Source organism: Nycticebus coucang, chromosome 7, assembly GCF_027406575.1.
Source record: "Nycticebus coucang isolate mNycCou1 chromosome 7, mNycCou1.pri, whole genome shotgun sequence".
Lineage (NCBI taxonomy): Eukaryota > Metazoa > Chordata > Mammalia > Primates > Lorisidae > Nycticebus > Nycticebus coucang.
This window is the reverse complement of record NC_069786.1, coordinates 6,447,581-6,475,496: the sequence shown is the minus strand read 5'-3', so window position 1 is coordinate 6,475,496 and position 27,916 is coordinate 6,447,581. Positions and strand designations below refer to the sequence as shown.

General features: G+C 43.1%; 1 protein-coding gene across 4 annotated transcripts in view; it reads left to right on the top strand.

Annotated features, from left to right (window-relative positions):
• Nucleotides 1-1,125: 1,125 nt before the first annotated feature.
• The window catches only part of FAM168B (family with sequence similarity 168 member B), a 36,112-nt gene continuing 9,321 nt past the window's right edge, over nucleotides 1,126-27,916 (top strand). For 2 of the 4 annotated variants that reach the window (XM_053597148.1, XM_053597145.1), the window contains exons 1-3: nucleotides 1,126-1,362; nucleotides 11,380-11,460; nucleotides 19,798-19,881. In XM_053597148.1, the coding sequence (XP_053453123.1) occupies nucleotides 11,391-11,460; nucleotides 19,798-19,881 (154 nt within the window). In that variant the 5' untranslated portion in view covers nucleotides 1,126-1,362; nucleotides 11,380-11,390. Of the gene's footprint in view, nucleotides 1,363-1,563; nucleotides 1,623-11,379; nucleotides 11,461-19,797; nucleotides 19,882-27,916 lie in introns of those variants that run through there. The other 2 variants (XM_053597147.1, XM_053597146.1) reach the window with 2 other exon arrangements.

The window sequence follows — 27,916 nt, the reverse complement described above, 5'->3', positions numbered from 1 at the left end:
CGACTTCAGTGTTGTTTTGTGCCCTTCAAAAGTTATTTAAAATTTTGTTCACATACATAATGCACCATCTTTTAAAAGTTTATTACTAGGCACATAAGACTTATAAATAAAAATATGTATGTTTTTAAATATATATATTACATAAAGTTCTTTGGGTGAAGACATCAAGATTTTGGGATTTTTACTGAACCACTTCCTAGCTATCCCGCCAGATACAAGTGATTAAAAACAGGCCTCTGAAAATGCACGTAGGAGCAGGTGAGAATTCCATAGGGAGATGCGGGGAGGGCTGACGGCATTTTGTAGTTACAGAAAATGTATTTTCAAAACGGAAATTGTGGGACCCAAATCACCACGGTGTTTTATATATCAATGGATACACGTAAAAGCGTAACGTACCAATTTTACTAAAAATTGTCATTTACAGTGCCCTAGAAGTCACGTCCTTTGCAACTGTTTCTACCCACCCTTAAACCTGACAGTTACACCCCGCAGCACCCTCGGTGGGAAGAGCAGCCGGCAGCGCATTAGATGTGGCTGCTCCGGCTCGGGCGGGCACAGGCCCCCGCGGTCCGCTCCCGGGCCCCGCCGGGCACGGCTCCCACCGCCGCAGCAGAGAAGCCGGGCCTTCGGTACGGGGAGTCCTCGTCCGACCCGGGCCTCTCGTCAGCAGTCGTGCGTTCTGGAAGTCAGTCGACCTGTGCGCGTGTAAGACGAGTCGCCACCGGCGCTGCAGGACTTCGGGACCGCAGAGCGCTCAGGCCTATCGCCCCGCGGTCCTCCCGGCCCCGCACCGGGCGTCTGGGTCTGCACAAAGCGTCCGGCGGTGCGGGGGCTGTCTCAAACACTGTTCTTGCAAAAAGTGAAGACAAAGCTATAACTATGTTCCGACGTGGTATTTTTGCTTAATAACGTGTTATGTGAATTATCACAGCAGCGACAGGCGCGTCACACCGTGCGAAGACAAACAGTCCCCACTTAACGTCGGCCCGGTCTTCCCCGACCCGCATCCGCAAGCACTAGTCCATCCGGGCGCCTCACGGACGCCGTGGGAGCGCGCACGCCGCTGGGTCACGTGCCAGACGCGCCCCCGCTGCGGCGCGCCACGGGCGGAAGTGAAGTCGGTGGCTCGGGTGGCTGCGCAGCGTCGGCGGGGAGCGCGGGCTGCGGAGAGGCGGGCCGAGCCGAGCCAAGAGAGCGGGAGCGCGGCGCCCGGGAGGCGGCTGGGACGCGGGGCTTCGCGGGTCAGCCCCGCATCGGATCAGGCGTCCGCAGCGCTCGCCTTTCATCTCGCCCCACGGCCAAGCCCGCCACGGGCGGGTTTACGCTGGTCACTGAGGCCCAGGCCGCTGCTGCGGCGCGGTGAGCGGGGGCGGGCCGGGGCGGGCGGGGCGCCGATCGGCCGGAAGTGCGGCGCTTTGTGTGGCCGCCCGGGGCGGCGCCAAGGTCGGGCCAGCGGCTTGGGTCGCTGGGCGGGCAGGGCCCGGTGCGCGCTTTGTCCCGCGGGCCGGGCCGGGCTGGGGGAGGGGGTGGCCAGGGATGGAGAGCAGCGCAGCCCGGGGGTGCGGGCAGGTGCGGTCTGGCGGCCCGGGACTGCAGCCCAGGTGGCCGACGAGGGGCGGGTTTGTAGCGCAGAATGTTTCCTTGGTCTTCTAAAGGTCGGAGTTAGAGCGGATCAGGAAAATAGTTTGAGTACGAAAAACCGGGGAGCAGTGAGTTGTGATTGTAATCATTTAGAATATATAACTACTTACTTTGTCTACCCACAAAGTAAAAATTACTCCGTTTGCCTGGCGGAAACTGCGCGACTTCCCCCACCCTCCTCCAGCTTGAAAACGCATGATTTCAAATTAGGCTTTTAAGATTTTCTTCAGAAAGGGCGTTTCGTGGCATAGCCTCGGTTAACTAAAGAATGCATCATGTCCGCAAATTGGGCATTTCTTTTTTATAACATGTGAACATTAAACGTGTACCTAATGGTTTGTATCAGTTAACGTTTGATCATTGAAGTGAAACAAATATATTTTGGAGTGGCTTGGCGTGCAAGAAAGCTTTAAAATGAAAAGTTTAGGGCAGCGCCTGTGACTCAGTGAGTAGGGCGCCGGCCCCATATGCCAAGGGTGGCGGGTTCAAACCCAGCCCCGGCCAAACTGCAACAAAAAAAATAGCCGGGTGCTGTGGTGGGCGCCTGTAGTCCCAGCTACTCGGGAGGCTGAGGCAGGAGAATAGCTTAAGCCCAGGAGCTGGAGGTTGCTGTGAGCTGTGTGATGCCACGGCACTCTACCAAGGGCCATAAAGTGAGACTGTCTCTACAAAAAAAAAAAAAAGAAAGAAAAGTTTATATAGTTCCAAATCTTTAAATTTTCAAGTCATCCTTGTCTAATTTGAGATTAGTCTCAGATATTTGGGACGAACCACTTCTGATTAAATAATAGCTACACACTTTAAAACTCGAGTGGGTTATTTTTGCTTTGACAGCCAAGAGTTGAGGAGTCTAAAGCTGTTTTTCCTAATTTCAAAGCTAGTGTTGTAGAGGTTGGGAAGATTTTGCTCCCCTTAGTTTTTATAAAGCAGGCTTACTTTGATGTAATATTTTGGAGTGTTTTGGCTGGCAAGAAAGCTTTAAAATGAGTTAAAACTGTGATTGTGACTAAGTGAAACTGAAGGTCTATTGGAGGAACGCCCCCCAGGCTTTAAGAGCTGTACACACCAAGCATTGTGGTGGGCTCCCGTAGTCCTACCATCCTGGGAGGCTGAGGCAAGACCATCTTCTTCGGGGGTTCTCCTGGATGTTCCCTGTGCCACCGTCACTAGAATTGCCCCAGCAGGTAGTTTCCCCTTCCTTCTTCCTGCCTCCTGCCCTTAGGAATAGTGGAAGGGTTAAGCTTTGTGTGGAAGCAAGGAGGAAGCTGCCTCTGCTCTTACTGCCCTGTCTTCTTATCAGACGTTAGTATGTTAGGGCTTGGCTACGTGTATAGTTGCCTTTCAATTCATTTTCATTTTAAGGTTAGAATTATAATGCCGGGCGGCTCCTGTGGCTCAGAGGGGTAGGACGCCAGCCCCATATGCCAGAGGTGGCAGGTTCAAACCCAACCCTGGCCAAAAACTGCAAAAAAAAAAAAAATAATAACAATAATAAAATAAAAATTAATAATAAAAAAATTATAATGCAAACATTATTTGAATTTCAAACATAGGGAAAATGAAAGTGAAAAATCTAAAGTGCATTTTAAAATGACTTTTCTTATAGGTTCTTTAGTTCAAAGGGAAATGTTTAACTAAACTTGTTTTGGATATAGACAGTTCGTTTTCCTGGATCAGCTGACAATTTTAAAACAGTCCTACACCATTGTAATAGAACAGTATTTTCTGATGTCTGTTTTACTTTGTCTTCATCTTTTAAGTCTGATTCTACTGTGCAGAAATACATTAATTTCTCCTTAGAATGCAAACCTACCAGTAAAGTTAGTAAAAGTGGGGAGAGGGTAGGAGAGAACTTTCTCATATTGCATACATTCTGGGTAACGTCAGACATTGCTGAGATTTCCAATGTTGATTATTCTAAAGAGTATTGTGTCTTATATATTGTTTCTGAAAGAAATAGAACTTAAGCCCCATGAAACTAGGTTTGTTGATGTAAAATTTTAAAAGTCTTGTATTTTATTATTTCATAATTACTAATCTGTGTGGGAATTTTATTTAGATCATGGGTAATTTCAAAACTAGAGAAAGTAGTAGAGCCTTTCATTTTATTTATTTTTTCGAGACAGAGTTCCACTATGTCACCCTTGGTAGAGTGCTGTGTGTCACAGCTCACAGCAACCTCAAACTCTTGGGCTTAAGCATTCTCTTGCCTCAGCCTCCCAAATAGGTGGGATTACAGGTGCCTGCTGCAATGCCCAGCTATTTTTTGTTGCAGTTGTCATTGTTGTTTTAGCTGGCCCAGTCTGGGTTCAAACCCACCAACTTCGGTGTATGTGGCTGGCGCCGTAACCACTGTGCTACGGGTGCCAAGCCATTTTAAAGATACTTTTCTTCTGGGTGGCACCCATAGCTCAGTGGGTAGGGCGCCAGCCACATGCACCAGGGCTGGTGGGTTCGAACCCAGCCCCAGCCCCAAAACAAAAAAAAATAACTGGGCATTGTGGCAGGTGCCTATAGTCCCAGCTACTTGGGAGGCTGAGGCAAGAGAATTGCTTAAGCCCAAGAGTTGGAGGTTGCTGTGAGCTGTGATGCCACAGCACTTTACCAAGGGTGATAAAGTGAGACTCTGTCTCAGTTAAAAAAAAAGGTGGGTGCGCCTGTGGCTCAGTGAGTAGGGTACCAGCCCCACATACCGAGGGTGTCGGGTTCAAACCCAGCCCTGGCCAAACTGCAACAAAAAATAGCCAGGCATTGTGGCGGGCACCTGTGGTCCCAGCTACTTGGGAGGCTGAGGCAAGAGAATCGCCTAAGCCCAAGAGCTGGAGGTTGCTGTGAGCTATGATGCCACAGCATTCTGCTGAGGGCAGCAAAGTGAAACTCTGTCTCTAAAAAAAAAAAAAAAAAAGTACGTCTGATGATTATTGGAGTTTTTCAAGTTAAGGAATTTTTGCTGTCGTCATTTTAAGGGCAAACCTGAGATTTCTCTGTTCTGATGCATATGTCAGTCCATGTATGAGTTCTAAAAGTTGAGTAATTTCAAATGAGCAACTTTTAAAAAAGTGATACCATTCTATAAGGCTGAGACAGGTGGATTGCTTGAGCTCAGGAGTTGGAGGACAGCCTGAGCAAGAGCGAGACCTCATTTCTACTAAAAATAGACTAGCCAGGTGTTGTGGCAGGTGCCTGGAATCCCAGCTACTTGGAAAACTGAGGCATGAGGATCGCTTGAGCCCAAGAATCTGTTGATGAAACCATGGCACTCAACTCCAGGCCAACAGTGAGACTATCTCAAAAAAAAAAAAAAAAAAAGGGCTGAGCACAGTGCCTCATGCCTGTAATCCTAGCACTCCAGGAGGCCAAGGTGGATGGATTGCCTGAGCTCAGGAGTTAAGACCAGCTGGAGCAAGAGCCAGACCCTATCTCTAAAAATAGCTCAGCATTGTCGTGGGCATCTGTAGTCCTAGCTACCTGGGAGGCTGAGGCAAGAGGATATCTTGAGCCCAAAAGTCTGCTGTGAGCTATGCTGCCAGGACACTACCCAAGGAGACAAAGTGAGACTCTTGTCTCAAAACAAAAAGCGTTAACCCTTTTTTGGATCCAGCCTTGGAATTGGGGCCCTTCGTTCACACCAAATCAGACTGGGAAATAAAGTCTTAAGATGTATTGGGGATGGTGTGTTTTTTCTTTGTTTTTTCTTCATTTTTACTTTATCCACAGTGAAGAAGTACAATACAGTGTACAACCATATGTACTCAACATCTTGGTATAAAGTATCAATTTGCTGTATTTATACATAACCACAGCATTATCACACTTAATTCTTTCCTGCCATCTGATACCCAGCCCATATTCAGTTTTGTCTCAAATAATTCCTTTTTTTTTTTTTGAGATAGAGTCTCACTTTGTCACCCTTGGTAGAGTGCTGTGGCATCATAGCTCACAGCGACTGCAGTCTCCTGGGCTCAAGCAATTCTCTTGTCTTAGCCTCCCGAGTAGCTGGGACTACAGGTGTCTCTCTTTGTTAGAGACGGTCTGGCTCTTGCTGAGGCTAGTCTTGAACTCATGAGCTCTAGCAGTCTACCTGCCTTGTCCTCCCAGAGTGCTACGATTACAGGCATGAGCCACCGTGCCTGGTCCAAATATTCTTAAAATATGTTTATAGTTTTTAATAAATCAGAATCCAAACAAAATCCATCTGTTGCCCTTATGTCTAAATGTATTTTAATGTAGAACAATCCTGCTTCCCCCTATTTTCCTCACTATTGACTTATTGAAGCATTTGTCATCTAGAATCCCTGACTTCTTTGGGGTCTGTCTGATGGCTTCGTGGTGTTATTTAGCATATTCCTCCAACTCCTGTCTTCCTTCAGGCTGAAAATTTATGTCTATAGGTGCCATTTGATTTTTGTAGCAGTGCATCTTAGATGATGCAGAATAATTCGTATTTTCATCATTTAAGGATGCACACGGTTTGACTCTTAGTGATGTTAAGATTGATCAGTGATTCAGGTTTCAAGTCCATAAGTCAGTAAACAGATAATGTTTTGACAATTCTGAATTAAATTTTAAATAAATGTCTTGAGGTAATATTTGTTGATATGAAAAGTCCCATATTTTCTGTTGGAAAGTTTTTCACTTATTCAGGAGCATTTGAAAGGTAGTAAGAGCTTCCTGTGTGCCAGGCACTGTGTGAGATGCAGGGAGATGGTGCTGAACAAGGGATTTTCCTACCCTCCAGTTCAATCTCTTGGGGGAGTCTTTCTCATCACTTGAAAAAGTTACTGAAGGAGATTATTGGCTTTTGTTCAGACAAATATGAGTTATGTTTTTGGCTTTTAGAGAAGGAACACCAACATTTTCTTCTATCATTCTGTTGTATGTTATCTACCTGTAATTGTCTTTCTCTTTCTTTTTTTTTTTTTGAGACAGTTTCTCTTTGTCACCCTTGGTAGATGCCGTGGCGTTATAGCTCACAGCAACCTCAGTCTCCTGGGCTCAAGCGATTCTCTTGTCTCATCTTCATGAGTAGCTGGGACTACAGGCGGGTGCCCGCCACAAGGCTCAGGGTTTTTTTTTTTTTTTAAAGACAATCTCACTATGTCACCATTGGTAGAGTGCTGTGATGTCACAGCTCACAACCTCTAACTCTTGGGCTTAAGCCATTCTCTTGCCTCAGCCTCCCAAGTAGCTGGGACTATAGCGCCTGCTGCAATGCCCAACTATTTTTTTTTGTTGTTATTGCAGTTGTTTAACAGGCCTGGGCTGGGTTCATACCTGCCTGCCTCAGGGTATGTTGCCAGCACCCTAATAGCTGAGGTACAGGCGCAGGGCCTAGGGACGGGGTCTTGCTCATGTCTCAAACTTCGTGAGGTCAGGCAGTCCACCCATCTCTGCCTTCCAGAGTGCTGGGATTACAGGTGTAAGCCGTTGCGCCTGACTATCTGTAATTTTCAATTCATTAAACGTTTATATTTACTTTGGGATTTTTTTTTAGCCTCTGATGAAGTAAAACTGCTTTCAGGAAATATGACTTCTGGTTGCTTTGAAACTTCACTAGAATTCAAATGTGATTCTGTAAAATTTTTTAGTGGCAGGGGTAAATTGCATTATATTAATAGACATTCTGAAGAACCTCATTTGGGCTGTTTGTAGTTTTTGGCTATTGTGAATAATGTTATAAAAATTCATGTACATCTTTTAGGGTAGTCTTATGTTTTCACTTCTTTTGGGTTTACTCCTAGGTGTAGAATTGTGGGCTCATATTGTAACTGCCTGTTTAATTGCTGTGCTATTTGATACCTTCATTGCCTACCAGATGACAGCTCCTGCTCTGCCCACATCTGAGGTTGCAGCCTAACCTGTGTCTCTTATTATCCTCCATTGCTGATTTCATACATGTAGTCCAAGCTCCAGACAAACTTCATTGCCCAATATTCCGAAAATGCATCTTGTTTTTGTCATTTCTTGGCTGGTTAGGATCCTATCCATTGCTTTTTGAAAATGGTGCTGCTTTAATCAAGTTTTTTCTGACTATTCCCTCCCCTCCGCCATTGAATTTTTGCTTTTCCCACTCTACCTTTGGAACACTTGATTTTCTTAGTGACTCCTAACAGTCTTTGCCTTGTATTACTATTATTAATCATAGGCCTGTACTGTCCAGTACAATAGCTGTCAACTACATGAGATTGTTTTAACTTAATTAAAGTTAAACTGAAAGTTGTTACTATCTTTGGACTACAGTACAGAGATAACTTTTCATCTTCCCAGACAGGTTTGTTGGACAGAACTTTTCTAGATTGTTAACTTAGGGACTGTGATTGTCTCTACATGGCCTTTGAGTAGTGCTTTGCTAATTTTTTTTTTTTTTTTTGAAACAGAGTCTCATTGTGTTGCCCTCCACAGAGTGCCGTGGTATCATAGCTCACAGCAACCTCAAACTCTTGAGCTTAAGTGATTGTCTTGCCTCAGCCTCTCAAATAGCTGGGACTATAGGTGCCCTCCACAATACCTGGCTACTTTTTTGTTACAGTTGTCACTGTTTGGCAGGCCCAGACTGGGTTTGAACCTGTCAGCCCCGGTGTATGTAGCTGCACCCTAGCCGCTGAGCTACAGGCGCCGAGCCAGTGCTTTGCTAATCTTGAATTTGATTAAGAAGATTAAATTTAGGCCAGGCACAGTGGCTCACACCTGTAGTCCCAGCACTTTGGGAGGCCAAGACGGGAGGATCACTTGAGGCCAGGAATTTAAAACCAGCCTGGACAACACAGTGAGGCCTTGTTCCTCAACTAAAGAAAAATTAGCCAGATGTGGTGACACACACATGTAGTACCAGCTGTTCAGGAGGCTGAGGCAGGAGGATCTCTTCAGCTTAGGAATTCCAGGCTGCAGTGAGTATGATGGTGCCACTGCTCTGCATCCTGGGTGACAGAGTGAGAACCCGTCCTGAACTCCTAACTTTGAGCAATCCTCCTGTTTCAGCGTCTAAAGTGCTAGGAAGTAGATGGAATATTTGAGAGGCTCCACAGTTTCTATGTTGTAGATCTACCAGAAATGGGTTGAGAGTGCAAGGGAATAGGAATTAGCATTTACTAATGTGTTCTTCAACCATGATTTAAAACATGCAAGTGATTCTCCTATCTGTCTGCTGTGCCTTTCTGCATTTTCTCTCTACTTTGGTCTGTAGATCTGTGCTGTCCAATGCAGTAGCCCCCAGCCACATGTGACTAAATAGTGAGATAACGCTGAAAGATTACACAAGCCACAGTTTTCAGCTGCTCAGTCTTCACTTGGCAGGGAAGTGGCTGCCATGTGGACAGCACAGAGTGAAGTGCAGAAAGTTCTTTTGGACAGCACCAATCAACACTTGTCACTTAGCTATAGTTGTGGATGTTATGACAAATTTGGCCTCTGGCTTTTTTTTTCTTTTTCTTTTTTTTTTTTTTTTGAGACAGTCTCACAACGCCCAACTATTTTTAGAGATGGGGTCTGGGGTCTCACTGTAGCTCAGGCTGGTCTCGGTCATATGAGCTCAAGTAGTCCACTCACCTCTGGCCCCTGGCTTTGATTTAGACGTTTGAAAGAACTGGACAGTTTGGGTAATGGAATGTTGAAATCACTGATTAGCTAATTTATTCCTAATTTAGGCAGAACTACTTGTTACAGAGGCTAAAGATACGACCTATTATTATTTTTACTGGACTGCTTCGTTGTGAATATTCTAAATGAGTCACATGAGCTGAAAATATAGTGTATTTTTCTTTTTATTTTGTCTTTGTAATGGAACTTGTTGAGTGTTCTTAAGTGCATGTGTTTTTGAGAAAGTCAGCAGATGGTTGCACCGTATTTTGTACTAGACATTGTCATTGGTGCTGGAGATAAACCACAATAAACAAAACCAAGTACATGTTCCCAGTTTACACGGGCTACTGCATTCTAGATGTGGATGTGGGGAAGTCAGATACTAAACAAGCAAATAAATGCACATGTAATCTTTTTCTTCTTATCTTTCCTCTCTCCCTCCCTCCCTTCCTCCTCCTCTGTTGTCTAGGCTAGAGTGGGCCATGGTGTCAGCCTAGCGCACAGCAACTTCAAACTCTTGGGCTTCAGCAATCCTCTTGCCTCACCCTCCTGAGTAGCTAGTACTACAGGCACCCAACATGATGCCTGGCTAATTTTTCTCTTTTCTTTTTTTTTTTTTTTTAAGACAGTCTCAAGCTGTTGCCCTGGTTAGAGTGCTGTGATGTCGTAGCCTAACCTCTAACTGTTAGGCTCAGGTGAGCCTCTTGCCTCAGTTTTTCTATTTTAATAGAGATGGGGTCTCGATTTTGCTCAGGCTGGTCTTGAACTCATGAGCTCACGCTGTCCACCCGCCTCCGCCTCCCAGAGTGCTAGGATTACAGGTGTGAGCCATTGCACCCAGTCCTAATTTTTCTATTTTTAGTAGAGATGGGGGGGTCTTGATCTTGCTTAGGCTGGTCTCTGACACCTGAGCTCAAAGCAGTTCTTCTGCTCAGCCTCCTACAGTGCTAGGATTAGAGGTGTGAGCCACTGTGTCTGGCTATGGCTAATCTTTTTTCCTTTTTTAAATTTTAAAAGTAGATTATTTTTAGAGCAGTTTCAGGTTCACAGAGAAATTGAGCAGAAGGTACAGAGAACTCCATACACCCTTTGTCCCCACGCATGCTGTTTTTATGTTAAATCAGTGGTTCTCAACCTTCCCAATGCCGCGACCCTTTAATGCAGTTCCTGTGGGTTGTGACCCACAGGTCGAGAACCGTAGTTTTAAATTAAAGATCACCTGAATTTCCATCCATATGAGTCAGTGATTTACCAGATGAGGAATAGTGAGAGCTCACACTTCAGGAGTATACTGGGTGATAACATTCAGAAAGCTTGCTGGAAACACTAAGGAGGATGTTTATATCGAGGAAGGGGTAGAATCATGGTTATAACCGTACACATTCTTAAACTTTTCAGGAAAAAAGACCTGCAGATGATAGAACATTGAGTGGATTACTTGAGTTGCTGAGCTGTAGCTAATTTGTCTTAGTCTTTTTTAGGAAAAAAATATATTTAATGTAAGTTAAGAAATACAGGAAAGTGGAAAAGGAACACTAAACATGCTCCATCTAGTAGCATCACTGTTCATATTTTGCATTTCCTTCCAGACTTTTCCTTTTTTTTTGCAGTTTTTTGGGCCGGGCCGGGTTATGAATCCACCACCTCCGGTACATGGGGCTGGCGCCCTACTCCTTGAGCCACAGGCGCCGCTCCAGACTTTTCTCTGATTGTGCCAGAAGTGCTTGCTTAGGTGTGACTTTGGGATTGCGCTGGGTAATGCAGTGTAGTATCTTACTTTTTTTTTTCCACTTAGCATTGTATCATTCCTATGTTTTTAAGTATTTTTTTTTTAAAAAGCAGCTGGCATGATGATGCTCTGGGTATATCTTGGTTTACTCAACTATTTTCTGGTTTCAAGAACATTTAGATTATTTGTAGAAGTTCGAAGTAAACTTGTCTCCTTTGATAGGCTGAAGAGAGTTGTAAAGGAAAGTTTACAGTGTCCTGTTCAGGGCACTGGGTGTTTCTTTTCTGTTCTGTGCCATTTGGGAGCTGTATGGAGTATCGTTTTATAGTAGACTGGACAAAGGATTCTTACTATTTTGGGACTGTTGATGGAGAAAAATCTGAGGAAAGGGGTCTCAGCTAAATCACTTTTTTTTTTTTCTCTTTTAGTTCTTGAAATCATGAATCCTGTTTATAGCCCTGGATCTTCTGGGGTTCCCTATGCAAATGCCAAAGGAATTGGTTATCCAGGTGAGCAAGTAAAATTTTGTTTCCATTATTGAACTTTGAACACTTGGTATATTTCATTGTGATTAAGAATGCTTTTGATTGACAAACCTAGTAGCTTCGACAAGGAAGAAACTATATGGAATTAAAAAGTTAAGAGCTAGACTTGCATTAGGTCAGTGCTTGATCTGATGGCTCCAGCAGTTGGGACCATGATCTAGTTTCTCTGCCTCCTGTTTTGAACTTCACTTGGTCAGTATTGGCTTGTTGGCCAAAGGTCCCATTCTTCCTCATTACAGTCTCTGTGAGGTTCAGCCTCACTAGAAGTCTCTTTATCTCTGCCCTACAGGAAAGCCCAAGGGAGCTTCTTATTTTCTATTCAAGCCAGTCTTGGAGTTTATTCTGATCGAATTTAGTGTTTATTCCTGGACTGTGGCCAGGGGATTCTACTTAGTAACTTAGGCCTGAACCATGTTCCTTACCCTTAGTGGAGTCAGCTAGTCAAAGGCTGTGAGGGAGGGAGGCAGTGAAGTGTATGTGGCTGCCTGGCACCGTAACCACAGTGCTATGCATGCCAAGTCTCTCTCTTTTTTTTTTTTTTTGAGGCAGAGTATCACTATGTTGCCCTGGCGTCATAGCTCACAGCAACCTCAAACTCTTGGGTTAAGCAAGCGATTCTCTTGCCTCAGCCTCCCAAGTAGCTGGGACTACAGGTGCCCGCCAGAATGCCTGGCTATTTTTTGTTGTAGTTGTTTAGCTGGCCTGGACTGGGTTTGAACCCGCCAACTTTGGTGTATGTGGCTGGCACCATAACCATTGTGCCACGGGCACCAAGACATATTACTTATTTTCTTGATTTTGATGTTTTTAGTGTCCCTGACTTTTCTAAAACTACCTATCAGTGAGGGCTCAGTGCAGGAACTAGTAACCACTTCAGGCCATTTAAACCAGGGAGTTAACTTGTGTATGGGATTATGTGCATGGGATTTTGAGACCAGCATAACTTCAGTACCAAAAGCTGAGAAGACATGAGAAAAGAAAGTACTTTTATGCCGTTTCATACTCTTACTGGCTGGTGAGTAAGAGTCCATTTTCATTTATGTTTAATGGAAAAGTGTGAGATCTTCCTAAAAATGCTTTGTCTTTTAATTGTAGTAATGTAGTTAACTGATATAATTGGGTTTATATCTACATGGTATCTTTTGCCCCCCTCCCCCTCTTTTGCCTACCACAATAATTCAGAGTTTAGGTTGGCAGTTATTTTCTCTCAGCACTTTAAAGATGTGATTGTATTGTCTTTTGGTTTCTGTCAGAATAATTTCTGCTTCTTTGAAATTTTGTCCCTTCTCTGCTTCCCCCCCATATTCTGTTCCCCCTGCTGCTTTTAACTTTTTGACTGCAAATGACTGTAGGTGTTCCAACAAGATGTTCCTTTGGTGCGAGAGCCTGTATGCATTCTTCATTTTGCAAAAGTTTTACAAAAATCATGAAAAGAGACCCTTATTTCCTACTGTTACAAATGTTTTATTTTTACATTATGTTTTACGATAATGAACGAACAGCATGGTGTATCATAGTGGTTGTTGTAATTGGTGTATGCCTTCAGTTGGCAGGTTTCCTTTCTGAGAGCTCTGCAGAAAGGGAATATCTTTGTTTTACTAGATGAGATTTTCTTTGTGTTTACCTTGCTGAATATACAGGGTGTTTATTGACTTCTTGATTGATGTCTTCCAGCATTAACAGTTGCTTTCCAGATATTTTTGCTGCCCCCTTTTATCTTCTCTTGGGACTCCATCTACAAGCATCTTAGGCCACTGCTCTGCGTTGGCTCCAGGAGGATGCTGTCCTCCTGCTTCAGTTTTGTGTTTACATTTTTTTCTCCATGAGCTTTAATATAGGTAGTTTCTACTTGTCTGCTTCCATTTCACTAATTTTGCTAATTCTGTTCTAAATTGCTATAAAATCTGTGTATTATAAAATTCATTTTTTTTTTGGTTTCACTTGGTCACCCTTGGTAGAGTGATATGGCGTCTTAGTTCACAGCAACCTCAAATTCTTGTGTTCAAGTGAACCTCTTGCCTCAGCCTCCCTAGTAGCTGGCTATAGGCGCCCACCACAACGCCTGGCTGTTTTTTATTTGTTGGTTTGTTTGTTCAGCAGGCCTTGGCCGGGTTCAAGCCCACCAGCCCCCGAGCATGTGGCTGGCACACTAACCACTGAGCTACAGGCAGCCCCTCGCCCCGCCCCCTTGTCGGTGTCTTTTGCTAGGCAGGTAGTCTTTATTCACTCAGGAGCTAGGCTTAGGTGCATTTCAGTTTTGGTGAGGCACATTTTCCCTTTGGTTTGTCCTTATCTTGGAGTATTGAGCTTCGATCAGCCTGGTATGCTCTGCATAGCCCATCCTCTTCTGTGAATCCTGACTCAGATCTTTGTCTCTTCACCACCAGGGGAGCAAAATACTCTGTTTTTCATTTCAGATATTTTTGGGTTTTGCTTTTTAACTTTGTGCTGGGATACCGTTTATAATTTGGCATGTCTTAAAAAGAGGACTTCTGTTGGCTTTGAAGCTACTAAAAGGTCCAGTTTTATCATTGCAGCCTTGTAAGACCTCTAAAACCCATGTTTGTTCTCTGTCCTCCAGCTGTGGCCTTCTATCCAGGGAAGAGGCCTAGACTTGACCTTTTACTCATGCTGAGAATTGACAAATAACCCCACATCAACAATTTCACATGTTCTAATTTGTCCTTTGTTACAAAAATGGTAGTGGACACTGGGATGGAATTAGGAAAGCAAAAACTTTTGAGAAGAATAAACCAGGGAGTGAGGAAGCAGAATTAGGGAGGAAGAGCCTCAGACTTCTGGAGTCTCAGCCAGCCTGGGGTACTCTGGAGTGAGTGAGGACTGGCAGTTGGAGGAGGCCTGCATTATGTATTTTCTCATAGCTGAACAGTAATTCTTTTTGGAAAAGAGATGCAGGCGCTGTTCACTTTGTCAACTTAATGTACACTAGGAATCACTCCATTGCAGTTCACACAGGTTTGCTCTATTTTTTTTTTTTTTTAATATAATACTGTTGCATAACAACCGTCTTGTGGGGTTTTTACCGTTGATTCAACCACTTTGCTTGTGATGGGTGTTGAAGTTGTTTGAAATGTTTGCTATTCCAGTAATGCTGCTGTGAACAGTCTTACGCTTACGTTGATTGTGTTTGTGGACATGGTCTTCAGAGAGGATTCCTAGCAGTGGGATTACTGGATCAGAGAGCAAATGCATAGGCAGTTAGGATACTGCCAAGTTCTCTTCATAGGGTTTTTCCTGTTTTGTACTCCCACCAGAAGCAGGTGAGATTTTTCCCTACAACCTTGCTAATGAAATGTGTTATCCAGCTTTTGGGCTTTGCCAGTTTGTGAGAAATAGCATCATTATGGTTGTGGAGTACAGTTTTGTCTGTCCGTGACTTAATTTTTCTTTTCTGTTGGGTTTTTATTGTTCTTGTTCTGTTATTTATATATTAAGGGTATTAGCGCTTTATCTGAATAATTTGCATATGTTTCTCTGAATTTGCCTTTTGGTTGCCTAGCTTATAATTTTTTTCTCTTTTTGGAGACAGAGTCTCAAGCTGTTGCCCTAAGTAGAGTGCTGTGGCGTCACAGCAACCTTAAACTCTTAGGCTTAAGCAATTCTTTTGCCTCAGCCTCCCCAAGTAGCTGGGACTACAGGTACCCGCCACAACACCTGGCTATTTTTTGGTTGCAGTAGTCGTCGTCATTTTAGCTGGCCCGGGCTGGGTTTGAACCCACCGGCCTTGGTGTATGTGGCTAGCGCCCTACCCATTGAGCCACAGGGGCCGCCCTGATTTTTTTTTTTTTTTTTTTGTCTGTTCTGAAGTTTTTATTTTGTTTCCATAAAGTGAACATTCTCATAAAAATGATTAGGGTATGATTTTCAGTTGGTGTGCCATGAGAGGATCTTAGGTATACTGTGAAAAATTTTAAAGATCATTATTTTTGAAAGGAGTTCAAAGCATAGTAAGTGCATTTTTTTAACTCTCATTTTTATTTTATTATTAAATCATAGCTGTGTACATTAATGTGATCATGGGGCACCATACACTGGTTTTATAGACCGTCTGACACATTTTCACCACACTGGTTAACATAGCCTTCCTGGAATTTTCTTACTTATTGTGTTAAGACATTTATAGTCTACATTTACTAAGGTTCACATGTACCCTTGTAAGATGCACCATAGGTGTAATCCCACTTTAACTCTTTCTGATCAATATAATTGTTTTGTTTTTTTTTTTTGTCGCCCTTGGTAGAGTGCTGTGGCGTCACAGCTCACAGCAACCTCAAACTCTTGGTCTTAAGCGATTCTCTTGCCTCAGCCTCCCAAGTAGCTACAGGCGCCTGCCATCACGCCCAGCTACTTTTTTGTTATTGTTGTTGCAATTGTTTAAGCTGGCCCCGGGTGGGCTTGAACCTGCTACCTTTGGTGTATGTGGCTGGTGCCGTAACTACTGTGCTACAGGCTGCAAGCCTTTATCAATATAATTTAAGTGTACTGTGGAAGTTTAACTACAGGTTTAAGTGTGCTGTGAGATAAAAATAAGATTCAAAAACACTGGATTGGGGTTTAGGATCTTAGGATCACTCCACTCCCTTGCTCTAGGGGAGTCTTGTCCTTTCCAGCTTCCCAGTGCTGGAAGGGAGCTAGTGTAGATGCTGAGGAGAAAATCTTGGTATCCTCTGGGGATAAATGCACATTTTTCGGAAAACCGTGCTGTGGCCAGGACAGTCAGCAGAAACAGCAAGAAACAGTGGCTCTTAACCCTATTGCTTGGAACCCTGCGGGTTAGCTGTTGACCAGAGGACGAGAAGCTGGTCTTCCTCCTAAGGCAAGCTGAGGCAGAGTGTTGCTAGGATTCTTTCAAAGCTGCCCCTGTGAGTTTTGTGCAGCCCAGGTAGAAGTAGATAGTGAGGTGAGCAATACCATGGCTGGGTCAGGGTGGCAGGTCAGGGTAGTGGCAGAGGAAATGGGGTGTGGCTGATGGGTTGAGAGTGCGAAAGGAGCAGAGATGTCTCAGGAGATGGGGTGACTGACTCCTGTACCAGAGGACCAGGTGTGTAGTTGCTGGTGTATAGTGTCAGATTTTAAGTATGTTTTATGTGTGTTTTCTGTTTCATTTTGGAATGTGAAACAGAAAACAGAAAACTTTCTTACAAGAAAGTTGAGGTAGGAAAGCACTAAGCAGACAAGTTTTCTAGGGACCTTTAAACATAAGATGTAGAATTTGAATTTTGTGGAAAGTATCGTAAAGGCCTGTAGGACGTGATCTAGGTTAGTGGTGTCTCAGACATGTTTTTAAACAATGAAACCACTGGTTCCTGGTGTCTAAGCTTTGTCACACCTGTATCTGTGGGGATTGAGGTTACTCCATAGGCTGCCTGGCCATCTTCTGCTTGCACCTGGGCCTCTGAGGAGTTTCTTATGGTCTGTAGAGCCACCGTGTATCTTTTAATGGCCATTTTAGGTCTGTTTTCAAGTTGAATCTGCCCTTGATGTCCAAAATGAGTACATTGATAAAACATTTGATACCAACAAACCATTCTTTGGGTAATTAGAGAGTGCAAATGGAAAAGTGAGACTCTTGGGTGGGGGGAGCCCAAAATAGCTTCTGCTGAGGTGTAGGGGAGGATGTTTCTGACTAAAGAAAGCAGCTTCGGAGCAGGGACAAGAGATGAGAACTGGGAACATGTAGAAATTCCTTGGGGCCATTGGGACTGAAGATTCCGGTTCCTCCCACTGCAGGTTATGGGAGGCTGGGCAGTGGAACAAGTGTGGGGACACTGCAGGGATGGATTCAGGTAGGGAGCTTTATTCAGAACCTGTGAGTGAAACCCACTTACAAGGAATTCCACTCTGAGTCCCCTGTTCTGAGTTCTCACCTTACCCTAGGGCAGTGGTTCTCAACCTTCCTAATGCTGCAACCTTTTAATACAGTTCCTGTGGGTCTCGACCCACAGGTTGAGAACTGTTGCTGTACGGTTTCTCTGCTTTGGGTATTGTTATCACCAAGGTTCCTTAAGGGATCATGGTACCACCTAAAGTGACCTGGTCCAAGTACCCTATGAGACACCTTTCTCTGTGCCTCAGCACAGTTTGTTTTGAAGACTGCTCTATTCTTGGAGCTTTACTTAACAGGTGAGAGAAGAGAGGAATAGAAAAGTTACATCTTCTGGGGTGGCACCTGTGACTCAATGAATAGGGTGCTGGCCCCATATACCGAGGCTAGCGGGTTCAAACCTGGCCCCCAGCCAAACTGCAACAAAAAAATAGCCAGGCGTTGTGGTGGGCGCCTGTAGTCCCAGCTACTCAGGAGGCCGAGGCCAGAGAATCACTTAAGCCCAAGAGCTGGAGGTTGCTGTGAGCTGTGATGCCACAGCGCTCTACCAAGGGTGACAAAGTGAGACTCTATCTCTAAAAACTAGTTGGAACAGGAGTCAAGTCTAGTGAAACTGGGTCATCTTGGTTTTTTGCCCTACACATAAAGAAGGGATTCTAACGTCCCAGCTGTCACATGGGTGACGCCTTCCGTATTGTGAACCAGGGGCTCAGGTGGAAGGGGTGTGGGAGCCTCACGGGTCTCTGGGGGTCTGGAAAGCCAAGGCAGGCAGCTGAAACACTTCTGTTGGTGGATACCTGGGGACCAGGGCTCTGCCTGTAACACTGAGTGTCATGTTTGATGTTTCCGTTGTGTACATGATATGTATTATTAGTAGTCATGGTTTATTATTACTAAGATTCTTCATTTGTTTTATTAATAATAATAAAGTTCAACTTGCTTTCATGTGGATTGTAATGTTTTCCCTGTTTCCATGTGTCTACAATTCCAATTAGAGCCTCTTCTTTAAGAAAACTGAAGCTTCATGACATTTACAGCTTGGGTTTGTGATTGGCGTCTTTAGTTGTTTTCTGCTACTGTAACAATAACATAGACTGGGTAATTTATGATGAACAGAAATTTATTTGGCACATGGTTTGGAGACTGGGAGGTCCAGGAGCATGGCACCAGCATTTTGTGAGGGCTTTCTTGCTACATCATCTCACAGCAGAATGCTGAAGAGCAAGCAAGCGTGTTAGAGGAAAAGGGGGTTCAACTTGTCCTGTGTGTCAGGAACCCATTCCTGAGATGACTAACCTACTACTGCAGTAATGGCAGTAGTCTGTTTGTGAGGACAGCTCTCATGACCCAATCATCTCTTAAAAGCTCCACTTCTCATCAGTGTTAAAATGGCAGTTAAATTCATTGTGAGCTTTGGAGAAGACATTCAGACCTTATCAGCTTGCTGCCCTGAATTGGAGGAGTTGGAGATTAGAACTCAGAATATGAAGAAACTTGAAGTGAATTTAGAAGATTTAAACAGTGCCTTAGAACAAAAAAATAGTAACTTTTAATTGAAAATATTTAAGAATGTGGGATATGTCTTTGGATTCAGTGAGATTGAGCGGCTTTAAAACACCTTTTACTGCTCACTGTAGTAGGAAAAACAAACCCTTGAGTTCACGTTACATTTGCATTTTGGTTCTTCCAGACTTTTGGCAGTGAGACCATATGAGAGTTATAGGATCTAACACATGATACTCTGAGCCCTCTTACTACTTCTACTAAGTAATAAATCATGTGATTAGTCTGGAATAAAACTGCCAGAAGTGTTGGGGATTTTCTGACTCCAGGTTGGGTTTGGGTTTTTTTTTTGGCTTTATGATTATGATTTTGTGGTTGATGACAGTAGACTTCTCAGTTTCTGCAATTTTTTTTTTTTTTAAAGAAAGAGTCTTACTCTGTTGCCCTGGGTAGCGTGCCATGGCGTCACAGCTCACAGCAACCTCAACTCTTGGGCTTGAGCAATCCTCTTGCCTCAGCCTCCCAAGTAGCTTGGACTACAGGCATGTACCATCATGCCTGCCTAGTTTTTTCTATTTTTGGTAGAGATAGGGTCTCGCTCTTACTAAAGGCTGGTCTTGAAATCCTGAGCTCAAGGTAGCCTTCTACCTTGGCTTCCCAGAGTGCTAGGATTACAGACGTGAGCCACCACATCTGGCCCAAATTTTCTATTTGTAGGAAGTTTTAAACATGTACTTACAGGTTTAAAAGACACAATCCTGAGTGTGACCCATCAAAATTGCGAGGCTCGAAGATAACTAGAGATAAGGTGTTGGGCACACGTAGTGCTCCTGGGGCTCCCTAAGTCTGCCTGTGGAGTTCTGGTGAGGAAGGTAGGAGTAAGTTGGGAGCTCTGATACTTCTGCATCACTGCTCAATTGATTGACATCATGTGGTTCTGTATTTTTTTCCAGCTGGTTTCCCCATGAGTTATGCAGCAGCAGCTCCTGCTTATTCTCCTAACATGTACCCGGGAGCAAATCCTACCTTCCAGACAGGTAAGTGCTGGGCGCTAAAATGCTCTGTCTGCATAGCTGGGGGAGATGGAAAAGAGGGTGGATTTTGAGAAGAGTGGGTTTAGAATTAGGACTTGGAGTCAACTGCTCAGTTCATGTAATTAGACTGTTGATAGGTACAATAAAAGCTTAATTCTTTTTACAGGTAAAGCTTTAGATAGTGTTTCTCATGTCCTCCTACAGCACAAATCCTCATCCTAACCACTAGGTTATTAGAGGCAACTCCTTGTGCCAGGTCATCTGTTTGTGAAATAGCGTTGCCTTTAGAAACTGAAGACTGTCCCTTCTAAGAGGTAGAATTTCCATGTTGCTGACATTTTTAGAGATGTTTTCTGATTTTTCTACAGTGTTTTAGCACTTTGATTATATTTTCCATGTGAGGTGGGTAAGACTGTTTTGTAGATCATAGAAATCACTATTAAAGCTGAAAATTGGAAGCCGACATGCACAATGCCTGGGTGTATGCCACGCTACCTGGGGAAGGACCGGTACAACTTGGGCTTTAACCTTGCAAATGGAAACTATGTAACCTAATTGTATGTACCCTCATAATAATCTGAAAAAACAAATGAAACTGAAAAAACGGGAAGTGGAATTGGTTGAGTTTGCATCCAACGTGTTTCGCAGGATGTCCTCCTGAGGCTGCACACTGGGCTTTATCCACACAGGACTTGGCTATTGCACAGCAGCAGTGGTGGCCCACACTGTGACTTAAAAGCTCAACTTTGTCTCAAGGCCTTACTCGTGGGACTGCTAGGGGAGTTCTTTGTTTGATGGAAGAGGAAATGGCAAAGGTCTTTCCCCAAATTCTTCCTATTTTGTTAATCACAAAATTCTGCCTTGAATTTTATTCTAAACTTACATCTATCTCTTTCTTTTCATTTTCACTGTGACCATCTCTGTTCAGCCTTTAGCTCATACCCAGAGAAGAACCTTTGGGACTTAGTCTTCCTGCTGCCAGGCTTCCTCTGCCAAGGTTAATGCTCCTTCCCATATAAACCAAAGTGAAGTTTCCAGGTGAAGTGTTTCTTAGTGGTTTCCTATGACTATAAGAGACTCCTAGCTCTTTGCCACGTTGGCCCATTTATTCTCCTCAGATTGATTTTTCTTTTGTGTTCCCTGCTACCTAGGCTAGCTGCTGATTTGCACTTGTCTTTTAGTCTGTTGTGGAATATTCCTTCCCTGGGATCAGTAGTTCCATGCTGTCACTCACTGGATTCTTTAATGGCTAATGGCACCACCCTTCTTCTGCAAATCATCTCTGATAGTTTAACCTTTTTTTATAATGGCTCTCTTGAGGTATGCATAACATAAAAACTGCACATATTTAAAGTATACAGTTTGATAACTTTCTGTAATATGTTTGAGGGAGAGCATACTTACTGAAAAAGTTTTCTCTTGCTCATTTCTGATGTCTCCTGGACTCTAGGAAATCACGATCTTTTTTCTATTTATTATGGTGTGTTTGTATTTATTATAATTTTGTTAAATGGGATTATATTGAACATACTTTTTAATTTTTGGACTGTCTTCTTTCATTTGGCATTATTTTGACATCATGTATCAATCAATAGTTCATTCCTTTTTATTTTAGGTAGTATTCCACTGTATGAAAATACCATAATTTGCTTATCCATTTGCCAGGTGGGTTATCTGCGATTTTTGGCTATTATTCACTTCTGTGACTCTTCATGTACAAGTTTTTATGTGGACTTATGTGTTTATTTCTCTTGAGTAGATGCAAAGGAGTGGAGTGGTTGGTTATTATGGCAGGTATACGTGTGACTTTGTAACTGCCAGACTGTTTTCCAAGGTGATTGTACCATTTTACATTCCCCTCTGCAATGTCTGGGAGTTCTAATTCCTCCACATCCTTGACAACACTTGGTATTGTCAGTCTTTTTAATTTTAGCCATCCTAGTGAATGTGTATGTCATTATAGTTTTAATTTAAACTTTTAATAACTAATAATATTAAGCATCTTTTCATGTGCTTATTTTCCATCTGCACGTCTTTGGTAAAGCATTTATATACATCTTTACTGTATGTTATTCACTGAATTTGTTTTTGTATTTTTGGGCTTTGAAAGTTCTTTGTCAGATAAGATTTGCAGATAGGTTTGGCGCCTTGTAGCTCAGTGCTTGGGGCACCGGCCACATACACCACAAACACTGGGGCTGGTGGGTTCAAACCGGCCCAGGCTTGCTAAACAACAATGATGGCAACAACAAAAAATATAACCTGGCGTTGTGGTGGGTGCCTATAGTCCCAGCTGTGGGAGGCGGAGGCAAGAGAATCGCTCAAGCCCAAGAGTTTGATGATATTGCTGTGAGCTCCAGGATGACACAGTGAGACTCTGTCTCCAAAAAAAGAAAAAGAAAAGAAAAAAAGATTTGCAGGTATTTCTCCCAGTCTGTTATTTTCCCATTCTTTTAATGGTATCTGCCAAAAAGCGGAATTTTTTAAAATTTGATGTGGTTCATTTTATCTTTTTATTAAGAAATTTAACCTACCTTTTCCAAAATTTTCTCCTTTTTTCTTGAAGTTCTATAGTTTTAAAAGGTTTTACATTTCTGGCGGCGCCTGTGGCTCAGTCGGGAAGGCACCGGCCCCATATACCGAGGGTGACGGGTTCAAACCCGGCCCCTGCCAAACTGCAACCAAAAAATAGCCGGGCGTTGTGGCGGGCGCCTGTAGTCCCAGCTACTCGGGAGGCTGAGGCAAGAGAATCGCTTAAGCCCAGGAGTTGGAGGTTGCTGTGAGCTGTGTGAGGCCATGGCACTCTACCGAGGGCCATAAAGTGAGACTCTGTCTCTACAAAAAAAAAAAAAAAAGGTTTTACATTTCTATTTATTACCCATTTGTTTGTAGAAATGGATTGAAGCTCATCTTTTGCATTAAGTATAAATGCTACATGTGATCCTGCTGCAGCCACTGTAAAATAAAATACTATTCTAGAACTTTCACAGGTAGCCCACTTTTGCTTTCTTTTCTTCTTAGAGCAGACATTAATGTGAAAATGTAGTAAGAACTTTCAACTGCTTTTTATTTTACAAAAAGAGTCTCAGGTTTATTTGAGGGTGACAAAGCTGTTCTTTGCCAAAAGTGTGCAGTGCTTTCCTGCAGAGGAGGGGTAATGTCTGGAGGTCTGGCCTTTGTGAGCTACCTATAGAACAGACATCACCCATCTTCTTGCACATCTCTCCTTTCTCATGGGGAGATGAGGCTTTTCCTGCCCCCTTTCTAAGATTGCTGTTAAATTATTATTATTATTTATTTTTGCAGTTTTTGGCCAGGGTCGGGTATGAACCTGCCACATCTGGCATATGGGACCAGCGCCCTACTCCTTGAGCCACAGGCACCGCCCGACTGCTGTTAAATTATTACTATACTCCAGAAGCTAGGGCAGGCAGATGGCAACTTTGGTGCCCACAGGGCCTGCATTATTTAAAGTAGAGTCCACTCATGGGTACAGCATGTTGTCTGCCAGACTGCTGGCTCAGCATTGCTACCATCTCTTCTGGTTTTTAGGAGAAGCTAAAGATTTTTATGTGAAGTTGGTAAATGAAGGCCCTCCTTATGTTGCACAAGTGCTGTTGGCCCCCTGACCTGCATCTGTCTGGGCCACAGCTGTACACCCGTCTTTTTCGGCAATCCTCTCAGTGTTTTCATGTCTTGAAATTTTTAATCTCCCTTTTCATTGGGCCTTTCCCTTTATCTGATGAGCAAGCCAAAGTCATCACTGTAAAAAATTTAAAAGAGAACTTTTCTTCATTCCTGCTGCTTTATTGATCAACCTTCTGGTTCTCTTACCACCAAATTTGTAGACAAAGCTGACCTGTGGTGTAGGTGCTGTATCTGTGGAGTTTGGTTTACAAAGTACTTTTGTGATCCTAACACTGCTTATTTCTTAATCCTCTTCTAAGTATGACAGAAGTTTCAGAGAACCTTATGATGAGATATCACGTCTTTTGCTGAAGGATTTTGTTAATGCAGAATCTGGAAATGTGGACAGTGTCCAGAATAAGTGTAGTAGTCTGCGTACATAGGCTGCTGGAGTGGGCTTTTTTTTGGACTTGAGTTTTGAACTGTGGAGTTCCCTAGATGTGGCTTATTAACTCCTGGCTGTGTCATCCCTGGAGAAGTTGTTTAACTTCATTCTTGATATTTGTTGAATGAATAAATATACCTGTGGACTGTGTTATTGGAGGATTGCAGCCCCAAGCCCACAATCAGGCACTCAGCCTGCATGTTCAGTTCTATGTTTTGGTCCTTTTATAGTCAGAATACCTAATATTTGCAGTGTTGATCTGAAATTGTTAAGAAATAATTCAGTTGTTTGTAGTAAGCTGTATGTAAGAGGTGGTTTAGATAGTACATCAGTCCATATTAAAAAAAAATAAATGGCTGGAAGAGTAAATTGGGAAAACTTTCTTGAAGGAAGTTTGGCAATATATTAGAAAGATGCTTAAAAATGAATCCTTTGGACCCACTTCTAGGATGTATCGTAGGGAAGTAGTCAGATGTGCAAACGTTTATGTACAAATACACCCATTTAATAACAAAGCAATGGTTTAATTAAACTGTGTTATCAAACAGTGTTTACCTGGTCTTAGTACTTATTTATGAAGGATATTTAGTGATAAGTGAAAATGCTTTACAGTATAGCAGTTTTTCTTTTTAAAAACTAAAAATTATGTATATGAAGTGAGACCTCAGGTTTGTTTAAAAATCAAGCTTTGTGCATGGCAGACATACAGGAGAGAATAGCATTAGAATGATAATGGGTGGGGAGAGGGGGCGGTCTGTTGATTTTTCTCTTAAAGATTTATGCCCGGCATGGTGGCTCACACCTGTAATCCTAATGCTTTGAGAGGCTCAAGCAGGAGGATCGCTTGAGCCCAGGAGTTTGAGGTTGCAGTGAGCTATGATGACACCACTGTGCTTTATCCCAGGCAACAGCGTGAGACCCTGTCTCAAAAAACAAAACGAGGGCGGTGCCTGTGGCTCAGAGGAGTAGGGCACCAACCCCATATACCTGAGGTGGCAGGTTCAAACCCAGCCCCGGCCAAAACCTGCCCAAAAAAAAACCCCATAAAAATTCAGATGTACATGCACATAGTTTAGCAGCAGTCCCCAACCTTTTTGGCACCAGGGACAGATTTCATGTTTCATGGAAGACAGTTTTTCCTATGAGCCTGCAAGCAATTGATTTACGATCTTTGTGCAGTCAAACCTCTCTGCTACTGATAATTTGTGTTTGCACCCACTCCCCAGTGCTAGCTGATATCATCCCTTCAGTTCTCCCTCAGATCATCAGGCATTAGGTTCTCATAAGGAATACAAACTAGATCCCTCATGTACAATTTACAGGAGGGTTCAGGCTCCTCTGAGAATCCAGTGGCTCAGGTGGTGATGAGGAACTGGAAATACAGATGAAGCTTTGTTCACATGCCTGCCGCTCACCCTGGTTCCTGACAGGCCATGTGTCTGGTCTACCAGTCCGTGGCCCAGGGGGTGTGAAGCACAGAGTTAAAGATTCCAGTAATTCTGCAAGACTTTTTAAAATGGAAAATACAGTTTACTACCTTGTCGGGCTCTGTTTTGTGCTCCCCGTAGGCAGACGCTTTAGCTCTTCAACTCTTATTTAGTTGTTTTTGCTAGTGCATTCCCTGTTTCTGTGTGGTATGCTTCTGCTATTACTACTTTTTCCTTTTGGATGAAGAAAGATTTAGCTATTTTATTTTTCTGCCCTCTTCCTTCCCCTTGCCTCACATGTTTAATTTAATTAATTAATTAATTTATTCGCAGTTTTGGCCTGGCTGGGCTTGAACCCGCCACCCCCAGTATATGGCACCTGCGCCCTACTCCTTGAGCCAGAGGTGCTGCCCACCTCATGTGTTTATTACTAATAACATATAACCACAGTTCAGAGCTATGCCATTGGTAATGGTTTTCATTTTCCTTTGTAACTACTTTGTCCTTCGAATTTTTAAAAATTTAATTCAGTTTTATTTATATTTTTATAGATTTGGGGGGTACAGATGTATTTTTATTACATGGATATATATTATATAGTGGTCTCGCTTTGAGTGTAACCGTCATCCGAATAGTACATAGTGTACTCAGTAGTGACTGTTCATCAGTCATCTTCCTCCTGCTCTCCCACCTCTTAGAATCTCCAGTGTCTGTCAGTTCATCACCCTGTGTGACCCTGGGCACCCACTGTTCTTTTCCTGCTTATGTCCCTTGAATTCATACTATTTTTATTGGGTATCTTACTATATATTCATTAAGCCTCTAACCTTCCCCCAGGTGTTGAGATCCCCTAGTGTTTTCTGACATCTGAGCTATTCCTTGTATTGTGCTTTTTTTTTTTTTTTTTTGGTGAGCTCATTTTAAGGCTCTCCCTTTTCTCCAGTTTTGAGTGCTTGTCCTCTGGGCTGTACCCTGGGGCCCCTCCTCCCCATCATCCCAGGGTGTGCTTTTGCCTTTCCTTTCTATTGGAGTCCTTATCTTTTTTCTTAGTTTACTCTTTGGTTGTTTTTGTTGGGGATTTTCTTCAGTAACGCCTGGGAGAGCATGGAAAAGGCAAAATTGGAGATTTTCCATGTCTGAAAACATTTTATTCTGCACTCATACTTCATTAATAGTTTGGGTATAGAATTCTGGGCTATAGTCCTTTACTGCTGATTTTTGAGAGCTTTATTCAATGGTCTTTCAGCTTCCATAACTACTGCTGAGAATTGAGATAGCTTCTTGGTGCTTGCTTAGGTAACTTGGGTTTTTCTTTGCTACTTTGTAGTATTTTTGCCTCTAGTGTTGAGAAATTTCTTGATCAGTTTTGGTGCAGCTCCTCCTTTCTTGCATGTACATCATGCTTCTGAATTTTTCCAATTTTTAAAATAACTATCTTTTATACTCAAAAAATTATAAACAATCTGTGTGGTATATAGCACTAAAAACAAAAGACACATTCAGGTAAAATGTTCCTGGCACCTGACGGTTAGCATTCTAAAAGCAGTGGCCCAGTGCATGGGTTCTTCTCTCAAGGGTTCAGCTAGAGGTCGCTCGTGTTTCTTAAGAGGAGAAGGAGAAAGATTTTCTTTCTTTCTTTCTTTTTTTTGAGGCAGAGCCTCAAGCTGTCACCCTGAGTAGAGTGCTGTGGCATCACAGCTCACAGCAACCTCCAACTCCTGGGCTCAAGTGATTGTCCTGCCTCAGCTTCCCCAGTAGCTGGGACTACAGGCGCCTGCCACGACACCCGGCTATTTTTTGGCTGTAGCCGTCATTGTTGTTTGGTGGGCCCGGGCTGGATTCAAACCTGTCAGCTCAGGTGTATATGGCTAGCGCCTTAGCTGCTTGAGCCACAGGTGCTGAGCCGAAGGACAAAGATTTTTCTCGTTGTGTTATCTGTTGCTTGGTACAGATGGGTTTCTTAGGGAGGGTGAATCTGTAAAGCTACTGTTTTTGGAAGACCTTGCACTGAATGGATTTGGTTTTTATATTGTGAAGGGTGCAAGTTTAAACATTATTTGAGATAGGCAATGTCTATTTTGAGTACTAGGAGGTAAGAGTGTGTGTGTATGTGTGTATTTATTTTAATTTTGTAAGATTTCCTATTGAATTACCCTGGAAAGATAGAGTGGACCTAATATTATATGAAAAAAAAGTAAGGAAGGTGGCTAGTACTCACCAAGTCTTAACATAGGGAGTCATGTTTGCCTTTCTTGAAACTGATTTATGTTAAATGGTGGATAGAAAGTGATGTAACATTAATAATGTGTAAAGAGAAAAAGGTGGTTTTCTGATGAGCATTGGAACATAATTCACAGTCATAAGAATAAACAGTAAAATAGTATATATTAAAAAACCATTCCTATAATTAGTAGCGGTATACAGTGACTATTTTCTCAACATTTTATTGTAAAAAATTTCAAATACTGGCTTGGCGCCTGTAGCTCAAGTGGCTAGGGTGCCAGCCACATACACTGGAGCTGGTGGGTTTGAATCCAGT